At 39.7% G+C, this 15,271-nt stretch overlaps 1 protein-coding gene across 1 annotated transcript in view; it reads right to left on the bottom strand.

The window, feature by feature from the left end:
• The window catches only part of TM9SF3 (transmembrane 9 superfamily member 3), a 41,635-nt gene that overhangs the window by 19,054 nt on the left and 7,310 nt on the right, over positions 1-15,271 (bottom strand). Inside the window, exon 2 of the mRNA XM_075611009.1 lies at positions 549-744. Within this exon, the coding sequence (XP_075467124.1) occupies positions 549-744 (196 nt within the window). The remainder of the gene's footprint in view (positions 1-548; positions 745-15,271) is intronic.

The raw sequence follows: 15,271 nt of genomic DNA, 5'->3' as shown, positions 1-15,271 counted from the left end.
TTTTGGGGAAATATTATTTAAATGAGAAAGAAAAAAAATCTCAGTTACCTACAGAAAAATAAATAAATAAAACATCTGCCATGTGTGCCAAAATGAAACTAAAACATACATCATTTCAACTACAAGTCACTGGTTGTAGGCTTAAAATATTTTGGCCAAAGTTTTGAACTAAATTACCAATAATTATGAGGAAAGAATGTTGATGAAATAGTAATGTACAAATTAATTTGGCATACTAAATATGGCATTGGGTCTCTCGTCTTTGTTGTATACATTACAAACCCAGTAGCACTCCAAAGGAGAGACACACACACTTTGGGGGGGGGGGGAGGGGGAGGTTGTGTGTGTAAAATTAACACATATCCACAGGTCTGTGACATGTTAAAAAAGACATTTATATAGCTGATATATGTACATATATTATAACATAGAACCTAAGGTGTACTATACAAAGTTTTCCTTGTAAACATTTAAAAGTACAATACAAATATTGACTTCTATTCAAATATACAATATAATTGTTAAAACAATGCATGTTATATACTCACCCTTAAATCTAATATCTAGACCACTAAATTCTAATTCAACTCCTTGAAGAGCTTCTCCCAATGTTTCGTGATAGTGGCTAATACTTTTCTTGGTCCCAACACAGAATGGTAGAGAGAAGTACTTGTAGGTCTCTTGCCGATTATGATACGGTCCCACTGTGTTCATCCATAAAACAACCTCCTCTTTGTCATTATACTAAAGGTAAAATGAGAAGATTTTTTTTTTTAAAACACAAAAAAGATACAATCCTTAATTATCATTAACAAAACATAAATACATAAATACATATATACACATATATACATTATATATATATATATATATATATATATATATACACACATACACAATATACATATACAATATACATATATAAAAAAAAAACACGAAAATAAAATCGCCACAGCTTAATACAAAGACGATTTACATTCAACATATTGCATACAAACTACAGAACATGTCAATTTGGATTCCCCCTGATGTAGCTACTACACCATGGTGTATGTCACTCCCATAACATCGCAGCTATGTCATATGGCATTTGCCCATTTTCTTGGGGAGATTGTGTGTTCTCATTTCTTGAAGGGCCAGTCTTCGTTTCCTATTATTTTGCAAACCTTTCACATTTAGGGAGATTACCTTAATTGTGGATTGACTAGCCATGGATTTCAGGAGTTACCCAGAAGTATGAGACCTCCCTTTTCCCACTAGGGAGGGCATGATTCCTCATCCATAGTGGACTATACCAGGCAACTCCAATGATATCTTCAGGAGTGTTTGTGAGATGATCGGTTTCGGTTGGTTGAGGATGGAGGCCGACAGGGAGGGTGGGAAGGGGAGGGGGGGGGGGGAGGAAAGAGAGGACCAGCTGGGACAGCTCCAGCTGGTAAAAGAGTGGAAAAATCAGGTCCAGGATAGACAGTGAAAACAAAGATACGACCAGTCTAACTAACGACTTAGTCCAGGCTTAAGGCCCTCTGGGGGTAACTTCGATAACGACGACTGGAAGGGACAGGCGGGTCCAGACCCTCAGAAATAATCAGTAGTTCACCTTTCCCATCTGTTGTAAATGGAGGGTAGGGAGGTACCAAGCCTTAAGTCACCTTTCAACCCTAGATTTCCCGAGCGAAACTCTGTGTATAGGTCAAAAACCAACATTCCGTAATTATAACATAAATCTTTAAACAGCCAGGCAGCGGCATTCGTAATAGAATATTGGCCGTGCTGGTCAGATGGGGGAAAGTATGGGGAGAGGGAGAGGGGGAGGGGGAGGAGGAAGGAAAGCACCTTGGGTCACTTATGCATTTTTAACAGATATCCAAGTATATCTCATGTCAGACCCGAGCAATCTTAACAATAACATATTCAGCAAATCGAACCCCCTTATGAGACACACTTAATTACAGGAATGGGGAGACTCCTTAGGGGGGGGGGGGTGAGGGAGGGATCTTAATTAAAACAGAACAAACAACATCACAAAAAAAAACGTCTGGTATCAGCGAAAGCAGGATTTTCAGGAAATATTTCGTTCCTTAGGTGCACCTCTGGATTGTGGGGGCCTGCAGCATTAAACATAATACCTAGCGCCTTATATGTACCCTTATTAGACTCTCACCCGTCGGGGCGGGGATGGGAGAGGAGGGGGGGGGGAGGAGAGGGGGGAGGTGAGAGGAGGGGGGGGGAGGAGAGGGGGAGGTTAAAAGACCTTAAGTTATATTTCAATCCTCGAGTTCTCGAACAATATACCAAATACAGGTCCAAACCCAACATTCCTTAATTATAACAAACCTTTTAACAATCAGGCATCAACATTTGTAATAAAGTATTGGCCGTGCTGGCCAGGTCTTATGAGAGAGGGGGAAAAAAAGGGGGGGTGGGGATTGTTTGGGGGGGGAGGGGTGGAGGGAGAGAGATCTTAATAATTAAAACAGAACAAACAACCTCACAAAAAACATCTGGTATCAGCGAGAGCAGGATTTTCATGAAACATTTCGTTCCTTGGATGCACCTCTGGATTGTGAAGGCATGCAGCATTAAGCACATTACCCAGCATTCCCGAGCAATATATCCCATACAGGTCCAAACCCAACATTCCTTAATAGGATATTGTGTTTTCTTATGGACCGCTGAACGTGATCTGGCTGGCTGAGGAATGGAAGAGAACTATTGGGCGCTGGTGAAAGCTCCATTTTGACCTCCCAAATACTTAATATTTTAAATGCTTACATCTCTTGAACGAAGCATCAGATTTTAAAAATAAAAACAGTGTTGCAAAGTGCAAGTAAAGACCGCACGGTAAAAATACCAACCAACCATTTTGTTTTTAGCAACCATGTAATGCCTAGCATGCCCTAAAATGGTACCACAAAGTATGTTTCAGTTGGCACTACCCACAAAACCAGCGAAATAAAATATATTTAGGTGTTGGCACACGGGCAAACAATAATATCAGTGAACACAATTGTGTGCTCTTAATATTGTCATAAAATACACAGTAATCACAAAACCAAGTGTAACAGTGAAATACATTACATTATGCTATTAAGTTCAAACAATTACATGAATAATTTGGGGTAATCCTCAACTCAAAACACAGAAAATATAGGAACCGTCTCCTAGGATCCTCGGTGTGTAGTTTTCTCCAAAGGAGAGCGCGGAGTACCGAAAATACAAACACAAACTTCAGAACGACTGCACAAGAAGAGATCGTAAGACGTAGTTCCAGTTCCTGAACGGTTCCGTTTGAACGCACAATCGGAAGCTGCAGTGCATCTATTACAGACGCTGCAAACCTGCGGAGGCGGTGAAACCGCGGCGTGTTTAAGGACTTGGGAGACTGTTATTGACACTTGTTGCCTTTTATGTTTTAAAAACAGTGTACAAAATGAGTACACATTTGACTGTTTTTACTGATAAAGTTGTTGATGTCGATACCATGCGCACCATTTATGTATCGCTTTCCCCTCGAGGACACTATCACCCATCACATGAATCTCAATTTGAATCTGCCCTAGATTTTGTAGAATTGTCAGATAACTACCTCCAACACTACTCCCACGATATCGCGCCTTTGGTTTTGTGGCGTTTCTGGGTTTGCATTTTCGATGCCCATAATAATGAAACCTGTGTGTAAAATGCAACTCAATTTCCAAGATCCTGAATTGAATACACTATAACAATCTCAAGCAGGGCAGGATGGCATTTGAATGTTTAAGAGTAAATATCTCAGCCTGCACTTACCCATCAACTCCATATTAGTATGCTGCTCTTAAAGAAGTTGAATAAACTTTAAACACGCAGGGATTTAATGGAACTTGTCCTATTTTTATAGTTGCCTCAGCTTAACAGGTTTTTGGAAAACAAATTACAAAAAAGCAGGGTCTCATTCACAAGGTACTGTACTACAGCAGCAGTGTTAATCCACTGTATTGGATACATCTACCATAGGTGAACCTAGCTCTAGCAGTGCAAAATGTATTTATTCTAATCTTAAACTGAAAATAATTTAGCCGAAAACCTAGAGCATGTTCTGCAGCAAAAGATCACTCTTACCTCAGACAGTTTGAATAGCACATTCAATTTGTGATTTCAACAGAAATCAAGTAGCTCAGTTTTAAATAGGGGGTATAAGAATCAACACCTTTTAAAAACGAGTATTCAAATTTTCGGGTCATAAAATATAGAATTTTAAGGTGAATCTTTGTAACAATCTTGTTAAACTTATAACATTAATCTTTAATACACCTTCCCAGTTTGATCAGAGATAAGTGAAAGTGGTGCAAAAAAAAAAAAAAAAAGAAGGTTTTCCAACCACAAATATGTAACATTTCTAATGAAGTTATCTATAATACTCATTGCATAAACATATATGAAGAACTTTACACTGTTTCTTTGTGTTTAAAACTAGGGCACAGGTAAATGGCACTCAGTAATATGACCCATCAAGTGGGATTGTAATTCAATATTTAAAATGAACAAAAGCTGAAATACGAAAAATGCATTAACAGTGGGATCTTTGCAGCAAATTATAATGGGAATTAATTTGTGACGCGCATTGCTTAAAGTCAATGTATCCGATCCCCACCCCTCCTAATATAAAGTCATTTTAGTGTGTCTTTTTTCTCTATACATAGTGCGTGCAAAAGAAACTGCTGTTCTAGGCCTGGCATAATTCTGCAAAATGCTGGCTTCGAATGCACGAGACGTGTTACTCGGAGGTTAAATACATAGACAAAGGGAGGATGGTGTTTATCTAGTACAATGTGAATAAGGTTTCTACATTCATGATTTGCACCCTTTCACCGCTCCAACCATCCTGCGTGCTGAAGAAACTGCAAGTATTGTTGCATACGCTATGCCATTCAGAACATAATACCTATATACGTACCTATAATAACTACAGATGTTCATCTTGACTATGTTACCCTTTAAAAAGGAGCAATCCAGTCGTCCCCCCTCTTTTTTTTTTTTTTTAAATACAGAATTAGAACCAGGGGTCATTGACATGAAGCCGTGGCTCTAAAACACACCAATGTATGTGTGACATTAAAAGAAGAATTAAAGGATACATTTACAAAAAGGAAGCAAATGGAAAACCTTAAAATTTAACCTCATAGGACTCTGGGTCTGTAAAGTGTGGATCCATCTGCACTCAATTTGGAGCAATTGTTTGTCCCAGTATCCTTTTAGTGGACACCCTAATACATATATGATCCCACTACTAAATGGTAAAATGGTAATGATACAAAAGTAAGGGAAGGGGATGGAGACCCTCGCATCAGCCTGTATTATGTAGTAGAGTAACGTCAACAACGGTGCAAAAAAAGGGGGGGGGGGGACTGAATTAATACTAGGAGACAAAGACACCCTATGGACAGCACTCGTTGTGTATGATGATGTAATGGTGAGTAACTTAAAAGTATAATACTTTATTAATACTAATTAAAATAGATGTCAAAACCGTTGAAACCAAAAACAACTGACAATGGTGACAAAACACACAAGACAGACAAAAATCCACAATACTAAAACTGAAACCTAGGGGGAGGGAGAGGATCTAACCAATCTGCTAAATAGCAGAGAGAAGCTCACATAAACACAATAATTAACCCCCTAGTCCAGCAATGATAGAGTTAAAAACCCTGTAAAGTAGATACAGGTAACGGTGGACTGACCATGCACATGTATATACTTAAATGCTATACAGAGTATATAACAGTTGAATGAGAACTCACTAGTGCTTAGATTCGTACAGCCATAGAAAGTAACAATGGTCTGATGTGTCTGATATTGCGGGACCCCTAAATGGAAGGTCCAGCATGTCAGAATAAGCCTAACACTAAACAAATTCAAAAAGTTGTCAAAATTGTCGTGAATAGTATGCACATTAACCCCTTCCTCCCCTCTGCCACCTTTGTTTGTTTTCTCACTACTACATGTCTGATGCCCTTGATTAAGCTTGTTATAGTGGCACATTTGAACTAGGGGGCTATAACTGGATACGGACTAGATCCGTGCCCCAGAGCTAGGTATCACACTTTGTGAGCTCTTGTGCATTAAGTATATACATTGTTTGCCTCTGTTTACCAGGAAAGCATCAATTTCAATAGCAGTGCTGCAGGAGGAAGCCACAACCTCTACATTAACAATTGGTTAACTGAGAAAGAAGTTCATAGGCGGCTTCATACAATTAAAGTAAATAATGCACATGGCCCCGAGGGCATACATACAAGAGTTCTCATGGAGACAAGTTCAGTAATTGCCAAACCATTATTACATGTAATATTTCAAGGACTCAATTTCCACGGGCTCAGTACTACAAGATTGCTATACGCTAAACGTGGTGCCTATATTTAAAAAAGGGAGCTAGACCACAACCGGGGAATTACAGACCTGTAAGTCTGACATCAATAGTGGGGAAGCTACTTAAATACAGGATACTTTAAGTAATTTAATACAGGATAATATTCAGGAATACCTAATGGAAAACAAAATTAGTAGTGATCAGCATGGATTTATGCAGGATAGGTTGTGCCAAACAAACCTTAATAGTTTCTTTGAGGAGGTAAGTAGGTATTTGGACCAGGGTAATGCTGTTGATGACACTAAATTGTGGTAGTAGAATAAGAACAGGATGTCATTTCTCTCCAGAAGGACTTTGACAGATTGGAAATTTGGGCAGGTAAATGGTAGATGAGGCTTAATACTGATATGTATAAGGGTATGCACTTGGAAAACATGAATAAACAGCCAACGTACAAATTAAATGGGGGTAAATGTGGAGCATCCTTGATGGAGAAGGATTTAGGAGTGCTTGTAGACAACAGGCTTTGCAATAGTGCCCAAAGTCATGCAGTAGCTGCAAAGGCAAACAAGATGTTATCTTGCATTAAATTGGCAAAGGATGAAGGGAAGTAAACATAATTATGCCCCTTTATAAAGCATTAGCAGGACCACACCTTGAATATGGAGTACAATTTTGGGCACCACTCCATAGAAAATTATGAAACTAGAGGAAGTGCCGAGAAGAGCCACCAAATTAATAACGGGGATGGATAATCTGATTTATGAGAGGCTAGATAGATAAATTAGATTTGTTTACATTAGAAAAGAGGCGTTTAAGTGGGTATATGATAACTATATACAAATATATTTGGGGAAAATACAAGGAGCTTTCAAAAGAACTATTCATCCCAAGGGCAGTACAAATGACACAGAGTCATCTCTTAAGGTTGGCAGAAAGGAGATTTCACCAGCAACAAAGGAAAGCGTTCTTTACAATAAGCGCAGCTAAAATGATATGTTCAAAAAAAACATTTTTTTTTTTTTTTTTTTAAAGTTTGACATCTTTTTAGAAAGGGAAGCTATACAGGGATATACCAAATAATTAAACATAGGAAAGATGTTGATCCATGATGTAATCTGATTGCTAAAATTTGGAGTCAGGAAATAATTTATTTTCCCCTTTATTAGATACTATTAGATGATATTTCTCTGGTGTTTTGTTTGCCTTCCTTTGAATCAATATACTGTAAATACAAATATAGGATAAAGTATCTGTCGTCTAAACTTAGCATAGGTTGAACTTGATGGACATCTTTTTTTTAAACCTCATCTACTATGTAACTACTGTATGTATAATCGGAATAACTGCATTTTTTTCCTTTTGTAGCACACGCCGCTTAAGAACTAATGAATTCTTCTACCTCTTGGCAACAACTACTTTTACTTTTTGGTTGTTTTGAATTTTAGACTTGGGCATTTGATTCAGTTGGAACATACCCACATTCTCCCTATTTTTATAGTATTTTTAATTGTTTGTTGCGCCAGTTTACGCACTTAGGAATGTTTATTAGTATCATTAAAGGTTTATTTTCAACATACTTTATTTTATATTTTCTCTTCTAGCACACGTCGTTTAAGGATCGTTTAGTTTTTCTATCCCTCAGTACCCATTAGTTTTAATTATTGCTTTTATTTATTTTTGTACTTTTAGAGGCTTTTAGACTGCCTGATGAAGCACCGGAGTGTGTGAAACGCGTTGCGGAGTTCACTCAGTGCAAAGACAGACATCCAGACACTCAGCTGTCCAGCTTACAGCTTCCCCACGGAGCTTCTGAGCCATTTCCATCCTGCTAACTCCAAATGGGAGTAATGCTGTAGCTGTAGAGACACAGCGATTGCAGTGGACTACTCCATACGGGTATCGCGAGAGGACGCAACCCGGAAGTACCACTCTGAGTACTGCCGAGCCAGTTGGTCCCAGCGCGTGGGACTGATACGTGAGCCTCAGCGTTTACCCGTGTCTACTATCTACTTGTGCCAGATGTCCGTGCACTGTCTTCTACTGAACTAATTTTATTATACATGTAAGTTACTACTTGCAATTGTTTTATGTGTTTAATACATGTATCTTGACCCTTGGTGCGCTTCTGTGCCTTCTTTCTGCATGTTCATCCGTTAGAGTCTTCCCACAGCGGACCTTGGTGAAGGAGGGGTGCCTTCACATTACAGCAGCAGCAAAAGGGGAGAGTGGATCTATTTCAAGATCAACATTTTAGGAAGCATGAGCGCGGATTGATTTTCCTTCTTTAGAGGTTGGCATTTGATATAGTACGGGGAAAAAAAACTGTCTACTCTTTGTTAGCTGCGACATTTTGGACACTCAAATGATTGTATTAGCACTATAACCATTATCTTTTCTATATCTCACTGAGGGTATTTGAATATTTAGTGTAGTTCTCTGGATTCTGCGTCTTTTCTCCCCTCTGAGAGAGCAAGAATAACTTTTTTCCACTTTTTTTGCGAGCTAGATCTGTGACTTCAATATCTTTGGAGACCCTTGGATTCTCCCCTATATACATACCTACATTAAAGAATAAACACCAGTCATAAATGCTGTCTCTTTTCCACCTTAATGGGGTAAGTGCACTGTAATAGGGGCTTTCTTGTAACCCTAGCTTGGATCTCACTTTGTTTTCATTATACGCTATCCCTCAGGCCGAGCTCAGACTGGCTCGTCGCGCACGCCTCCGCTGCACGCTTCTGCAGTCCAGCGATCTGTGCTCAAACTACAGGAGTTGGGTTGCGGCGTTTGGGGTGCGTGGCGAACAAGTCACGGAGCTGGTTCGCCTTTACTGGCTGAACCAGCTCACGTGACGCGACTGCAGCCCCACATTTCAATTTGGGTTGTGGCGGCAAAATGTCGCAGCGTCAATGCTGTAGTTTGCCGCTACAAGCAGTTTCTAGTGCGACAACTGTCATCCACTAGCCTCAAAGACTGACGAATGTGCGCTCGCGCACGTCGCATAGTTTCCTGATTGATCTGCGCCTTAGGTGTACCCGACTCCTCTGAAACATTGTCGATAAGTGGCGCAAGTAGCAACATTAGATTTTTAAATCTAGAATCATATTTTTTTTAAATTAAGTAGCATTTTTTTTATTGAAATGGAAAATGTATTACTGGGGGATAAAAAGGAGTGATGGCAAATAAAAGCTCTGTGTGCTCTAATGCTGAAACAGTTGTAATAACTTTTTATTTCTTCTTTGGAGGAGGAAAATGTATACAGACTTTCCACTCACACCTCTAAAGTTCTGTATACCACCAGTTCATGACTATAAGTGGCTTCCAGTAAGATGACATCACTGCTGTATTAAACACAGTGCTAGGCAAAATTATGTCTCAGGGAATCTAAATGAAATGTTTTCAGGGGCTTAGAACGTCAGCAAAGAGAAAACTCAAATGAGAAGATATGGCAGTGTTGCAAGGATTTGACTTCTCGATATTCATAACATTTCCTTTGGTGACTTGGGAAATGTTACACCCAAATACAGATGAAGTGGTTAAAATTTTAAGTTTTGAATATACAATAATGAGTTTGATCCCAGCCCCAGCCACCTATTTAACTCTAATGTGGCACTAACGCATTTGTTTGCAGTGAAAGATGAATGCGTTTCAACTTTTATTAGGTCCAATCAATAAAAGGGAAAAGCAGTGAAAACAGCGCTAATGCAGTGAATATAAATAAATGACACTATAAGTGACACACATACCGTAAGTACACTTTAAACTTAAAGTGGGGGCTGCCTAGGCAAAAAAAGGTGTACACAAACCAATACAAACAGTAAAAAACATAAAAGCCGGCGCCTCCAAATTGAAAAGATAAAACTGACCAAATAGAGTCCAAAGGTATATGGAATGGAGTCCCAAGGGGAATCTTCAGTGAAGTCTCATAGACAAACAAACAGACATAAAAAACAGACGAAAAAGATCATAGTGCAACTAAACAAAACCAATATATACAAACAAATACTGAAAAGATTGGCAAAGAGATAATCACCAATTTAATGCAATTAAATAAAATATTAATAAAACAACAAACACATGAATGTAGGGCTAAAGACACTAATAAGTTTAATTATCCGGTAGGAGTAAAATTAAAATCCTACTTACAGCAGAGCTGAAGAATAAAAACCCATAGCAACTGTCTTTGAATCCAGACCAGAGCTTCTGCAGAGATGGAGCACAGCAGCACAGCTTCCAAGAGTCCACACTTCAATGGCGACCACTGTAGCCACTCACGCAGACCTTCCAGGTGGGTGAGAGGTACCCCGAGGAGGAACCAGGGCTTCACGCTGTTAGGGGAGTCGCCGACACCGGAAGCACAAGCCCGCAGGTCGCACGGTGTGTCGGTGACGTCACACCACAGCGCGAGGACAGGGGAAGCGCTCGAGAGAACAGTGAGGCTCTGGGAGCTGAAAAGCAGTCAGGAAACAGCAGTGCACAGACGGGGGAGGATTATGCACGTCCAAGCCAGAGCAAAAAGACCACCCTACACATTTCGTGACGTCAGTCACTTCATCAGGGGCATGATGGGAATAGGAAGTGCTGGCATATATATACCCTAACACCAATTAAAACATTAAGTAAAATAATGGCACAATTTGTCCAATCAATACTTCAAAAGACAAGGTAAGTGCATACTTAAGGGAAGTATGGTTCCCTTCTTTCTTTGACAGTGTACCACCACATCTCCCTTAAAAGTGTGCACTTACCTCATCTTTTGCAGGGGTGCGCTGGATTTTCTAGGGGGGCGGCGGGTAAAGAGGCCCTGCACTCTTCCCCAAGGCATTTAAATTACATGCCGGGGGAGACATGAGGCCTCTGTAACTTCTCTTACCTGCTCTCAGGCGACGCAGAGTCACTTACCGTCGTGCCGTCATAGGACGCTGCCGAAGCCAGAGAGCAGGTAAGGAGGTTGCGTGAACAGAAAAGTTGTTTTATACTATACATATTAAATTGTGTTGCGTTATAGGTGTTTTGTGCGCCTTTTCTTCTAATTGCGTGACGATTGGTACACCTCTAAATGAGAGCTGCATGCGACTATGGCAGAGAAACATCAAGATTCATCTAATTTTATACTTTTCTGAAGTGAACATATAAATGGAGGATTATCCCAAGTATAGTCAATGATTATGGTTGCTGGATACTACCAGTGACTACTACATTTTTCTGAGGATTGGGCGAATGTACTTTCCATGCATTTATGATTTATAGCTATGTCAATTTTTCAAATCTTTTTCAAGCCTAACAGCACTTGAGGGGTTCTTTTAAAGTTGACACCAACCTATTCTAGTAAGTAATTCATTCTAATAAGAATCCATCACTGCACCCAGTATGGAATAGAGATCTACACAAACACCAACAAAAAAACTATAAGATGATGATTTCATTTTGTGCTAAGCTCACCAACTTTATTAATGTGTATCTGTTATATAAAAATAGTAAAATAAAAATTGAAGTATACTTTCACAGTTTATTTCACTTATAAAAACGTATAAGGATCTGTTCTAATTCAGAACTTTGGTTGCACAGGAAGGAAATGGTATGCCTCTTGTGATAGGGACCTTTTTTTTTTTTACATGATACAGTTGCTCACCCTTGCTGTAATGAACTATAAAATGCATTAGTGCATAGAAGAAAACAATGATAATAAACAGCAACAAATCATATACATTGCATTTAACACATCGCAAGGCAATATTAACAAGTCACTTTTAATGACAAGGAGCTTCTTTTATGTTTGGGGTTTACAGCTATTCTAAATCTAGGAGGTTTAGTGTCTGATATGGTACCCAGGTTGTTTTGCTGCAGTGCACAGCATGTAGGATAACACTGAAGTTAGTCGTTTCTCAGTTATGGCTTATGATAGCAGTAAACTTAAGTTTCATAGCCATTTCTCAACCAACCTTACAAACGTGTATGCTGCCCAGTACTCTAACTCAGCCCATTTTCCAGTGTAGTTACTATAAAAATTATGTATGCTATACTCTTAGGGCAGGATTCACCAAGCTTAATAATTCAATTCCGTGTTAAACTGCCCTTGACTTGAATGGCAGTAAATCGCGGGATTGAGCTTCGATAACCCTCATCGAATCTTACAGAATCTCCCCCATTATATTACAAACTAGAGAGTTATGACATTAACGGACTTCTAAATGTAAGTCACATTGGGGTTTTTTTCTTACATTTATTCATATACTCAAATTAGAACCCTTCCTTGCACTTAAATCTACCATAAATTTCAGAGTTGTATTATATTTAAACAAGATCTTTAACGTTTGTACAGTAGGTGGCACTGAAAAATTACCTTGAATAAAATGTCTAAGACACTGAATAAAGAACTAGAACAGGGCCTTCAAATCAGTAACAATGTTTCAATATTTTTTATTTTTGATGCGCAAGACACAAATGACACTTAAACTAGACTTTCAATTCCGATATATGTTTCTCATTCAAATAACAGTGCGAATTATTTTCTGCAATAAGATTAATATTTTTCTGGAAAACATACACCTTTTGTCCAGAACAACACAGGCCTTCAGGTGTCTTTAATCATTTTAGGAACAATACCGTTAAAACATCCGAAACATTAACTTGATATTCCTATATAACTGGATATAAAATAAATCTTATACAATTGTAAAGATAACTCTGACCTGAACATAAAGAATTGGTTAGGCCTAGTAAAGTGACTTTTTCAATATGAAAATGTCATACTAAAAAACAGTTTTACAAATGTTACTAAATCTTGGCATACATTATTCCTTTGAGTGCCACAGCGGCACTTCACGATCACGTGACCGCTCCTCGGGAGAAATCACGTGATCGCAGCGTCACGGAGGGCGAAACGGGAGTTGTCCTCGCCCAGCACAAATTGCAATATCACCTTGAAAACAAGCAGATCCCATATGACATAGGCACTATATCAGGGGCGGCCAACTTCAGTCCTCAAGGGTCACCAAAAAAAAAAATCAGGTTTTCAGGATATCCCTCCTTCAGCACAAGTGGCTCAATCAGTGGCTTAGTCATTGAATGAGCAACCTATGCTGAAGCAGGGATCACCTGAAAACCTGATCTGTTGGTGGCTCTAGGACTGGAGTTGGCCCGCTCCTGCACTACATATCATTCGGCCCTACCCCATGGCATCTATAACACGGAGTTACCCAAGTAATGCAATTGTTAGCAAACATCTCATCACTCGTGTCCTTAAAATATATATAGAATATCAGAAATATTTCTTTGTACAGTGATTTTAGATCATGGGATTTTACCTTTACTGATAAACAGTTTAACAAAATGGCTGCCAAATCTGAGGGCAAAAAGGAAGCTGCAACATCGGTTGTGGCTCCCTATTGGATGGCAATTTTAACCCCCTACAAAATCAGAAAGTAATTCAGGTAACTTCACCAATAATTTTCTCTTGTCGCTGCAGGTGAAAATAGTGCAGTTAAACTTTGGAGGACACCCCTCCCTATGTTATGGCAGATTACTTTAAATTTACAGTCTTCAAAACAAGCTTAGCGTTTGGAACGGCTATCATGTGGGGACTCACTTGACAACCCTTTTGGACTCGTCACCCAGCACTTTCAAAACAGGAGACAGGGAAGTACCATTTCCTCTATTTTAATTTGGGAACGGGCCTGAAAGCTGCAGTTCAAGCAATATCCTACATCGGTGTTTTTTAAAATAAATCAGTTCTGTACTATGAGAAAATACTTATATATACACACACACACATACATAACATCTCAAATGGTAATATTACGGTGTGCTCATTTGCATGTCTTAGGCCTCGTCCATGGTTGTTGCTTGCTGGCGGAGGCGCGCTCCCGCTCAGCACTGAGCCCCTACAGCCGCAATTAGAGCGGCTTTAGTATGGGCTCGCCTACGCTTCCGCGGTCTAAGGGAAATTTAAAATTTCCCCGCTTGCCGGAGCACACGGCCAGTCACGTGAGCGGTTCACCCAATGAGGGCGAACCAGCTCCGTGACGTCACTGCCCCGCTCCGCCCCCTGACAGCGCGCGCAGGGAAAGCACCCGCAAGGCCAGGGAAAGCTCCCGCTTTCCCTGAGCCTCAGCACGCCAGCGGGAAGCTTGGCCGAGGCCTTAGACAGGTCTGCAACCCGGAGATAAATACATACGAGGCAGGAAGGGGGGGATGGGGGGGAGGAGTGAGGAAGAGGGAGTGAGATGGAGGGGAGAGAAAGACGGGAAGGGTGGGGGGACTTTTCTACACCTACCCACACTATTGGTATATACTCCAACTGCACACACACGCCTTTTGTAAAGCGCTGTATACACTGTGGGCGCTTTACAAATTTATATTTACATACACATACTTACATCACTAACATTCAGGGACCATTTAACACCTTAAATCGCATACTTCATACTGCATAGGGGGAGGGATAGGCTTAAGTCACAGATACATTCCAAGATGCACTGTTTCCAAGTAAAAACCTCTCTTGCTTTATCCATTGTAACATCGCCGGAAGAAAAGATCATTGAATCTCGAAAGCTCGCACAAATAAAAGCATTTTGTTAGCCACAGAACGGTATCGTCTATTCATTTTTGATTATTAAGCTCAGCTAACACGGTACATATATATTAATTTTTTTTAAGACATTTTTAATGTTTCTAATGTAGGAAGCATTTTTGTTTCTATAGAAACCATTTCCAAAGTCACAGCCCCTTCCCCTTCTGATAGGCTCTCGAACCCTGTCCTCTCTCTAGTAGTGCATCAATTGTATCTAGTAACTGCCCAGTCACATGATATTGCTGGACTACATTGCCCACAATGCTGTGCAAGAACTGAATTAAATAACCCTAAGCAAGCAAATCGATTACAGGAGAACGGATCGATCTGTAACTTAGCCCTAC

Source organism: Ascaphus truei, chromosome 8, assembly GCF_040206685.1.
Source record: "Ascaphus truei isolate aAscTru1 chromosome 8, aAscTru1.hap1, whole genome shotgun sequence".
Lineage (NCBI taxonomy): Eukaryota > Metazoa > Chordata > Amphibia > Anura > Ascaphidae > Ascaphus > Ascaphus truei.
The sequence above is the reverse complement of the archived record's forward strand: the minus strand, read 5'-3'. Positions and strand labels throughout refer to the sequence as shown.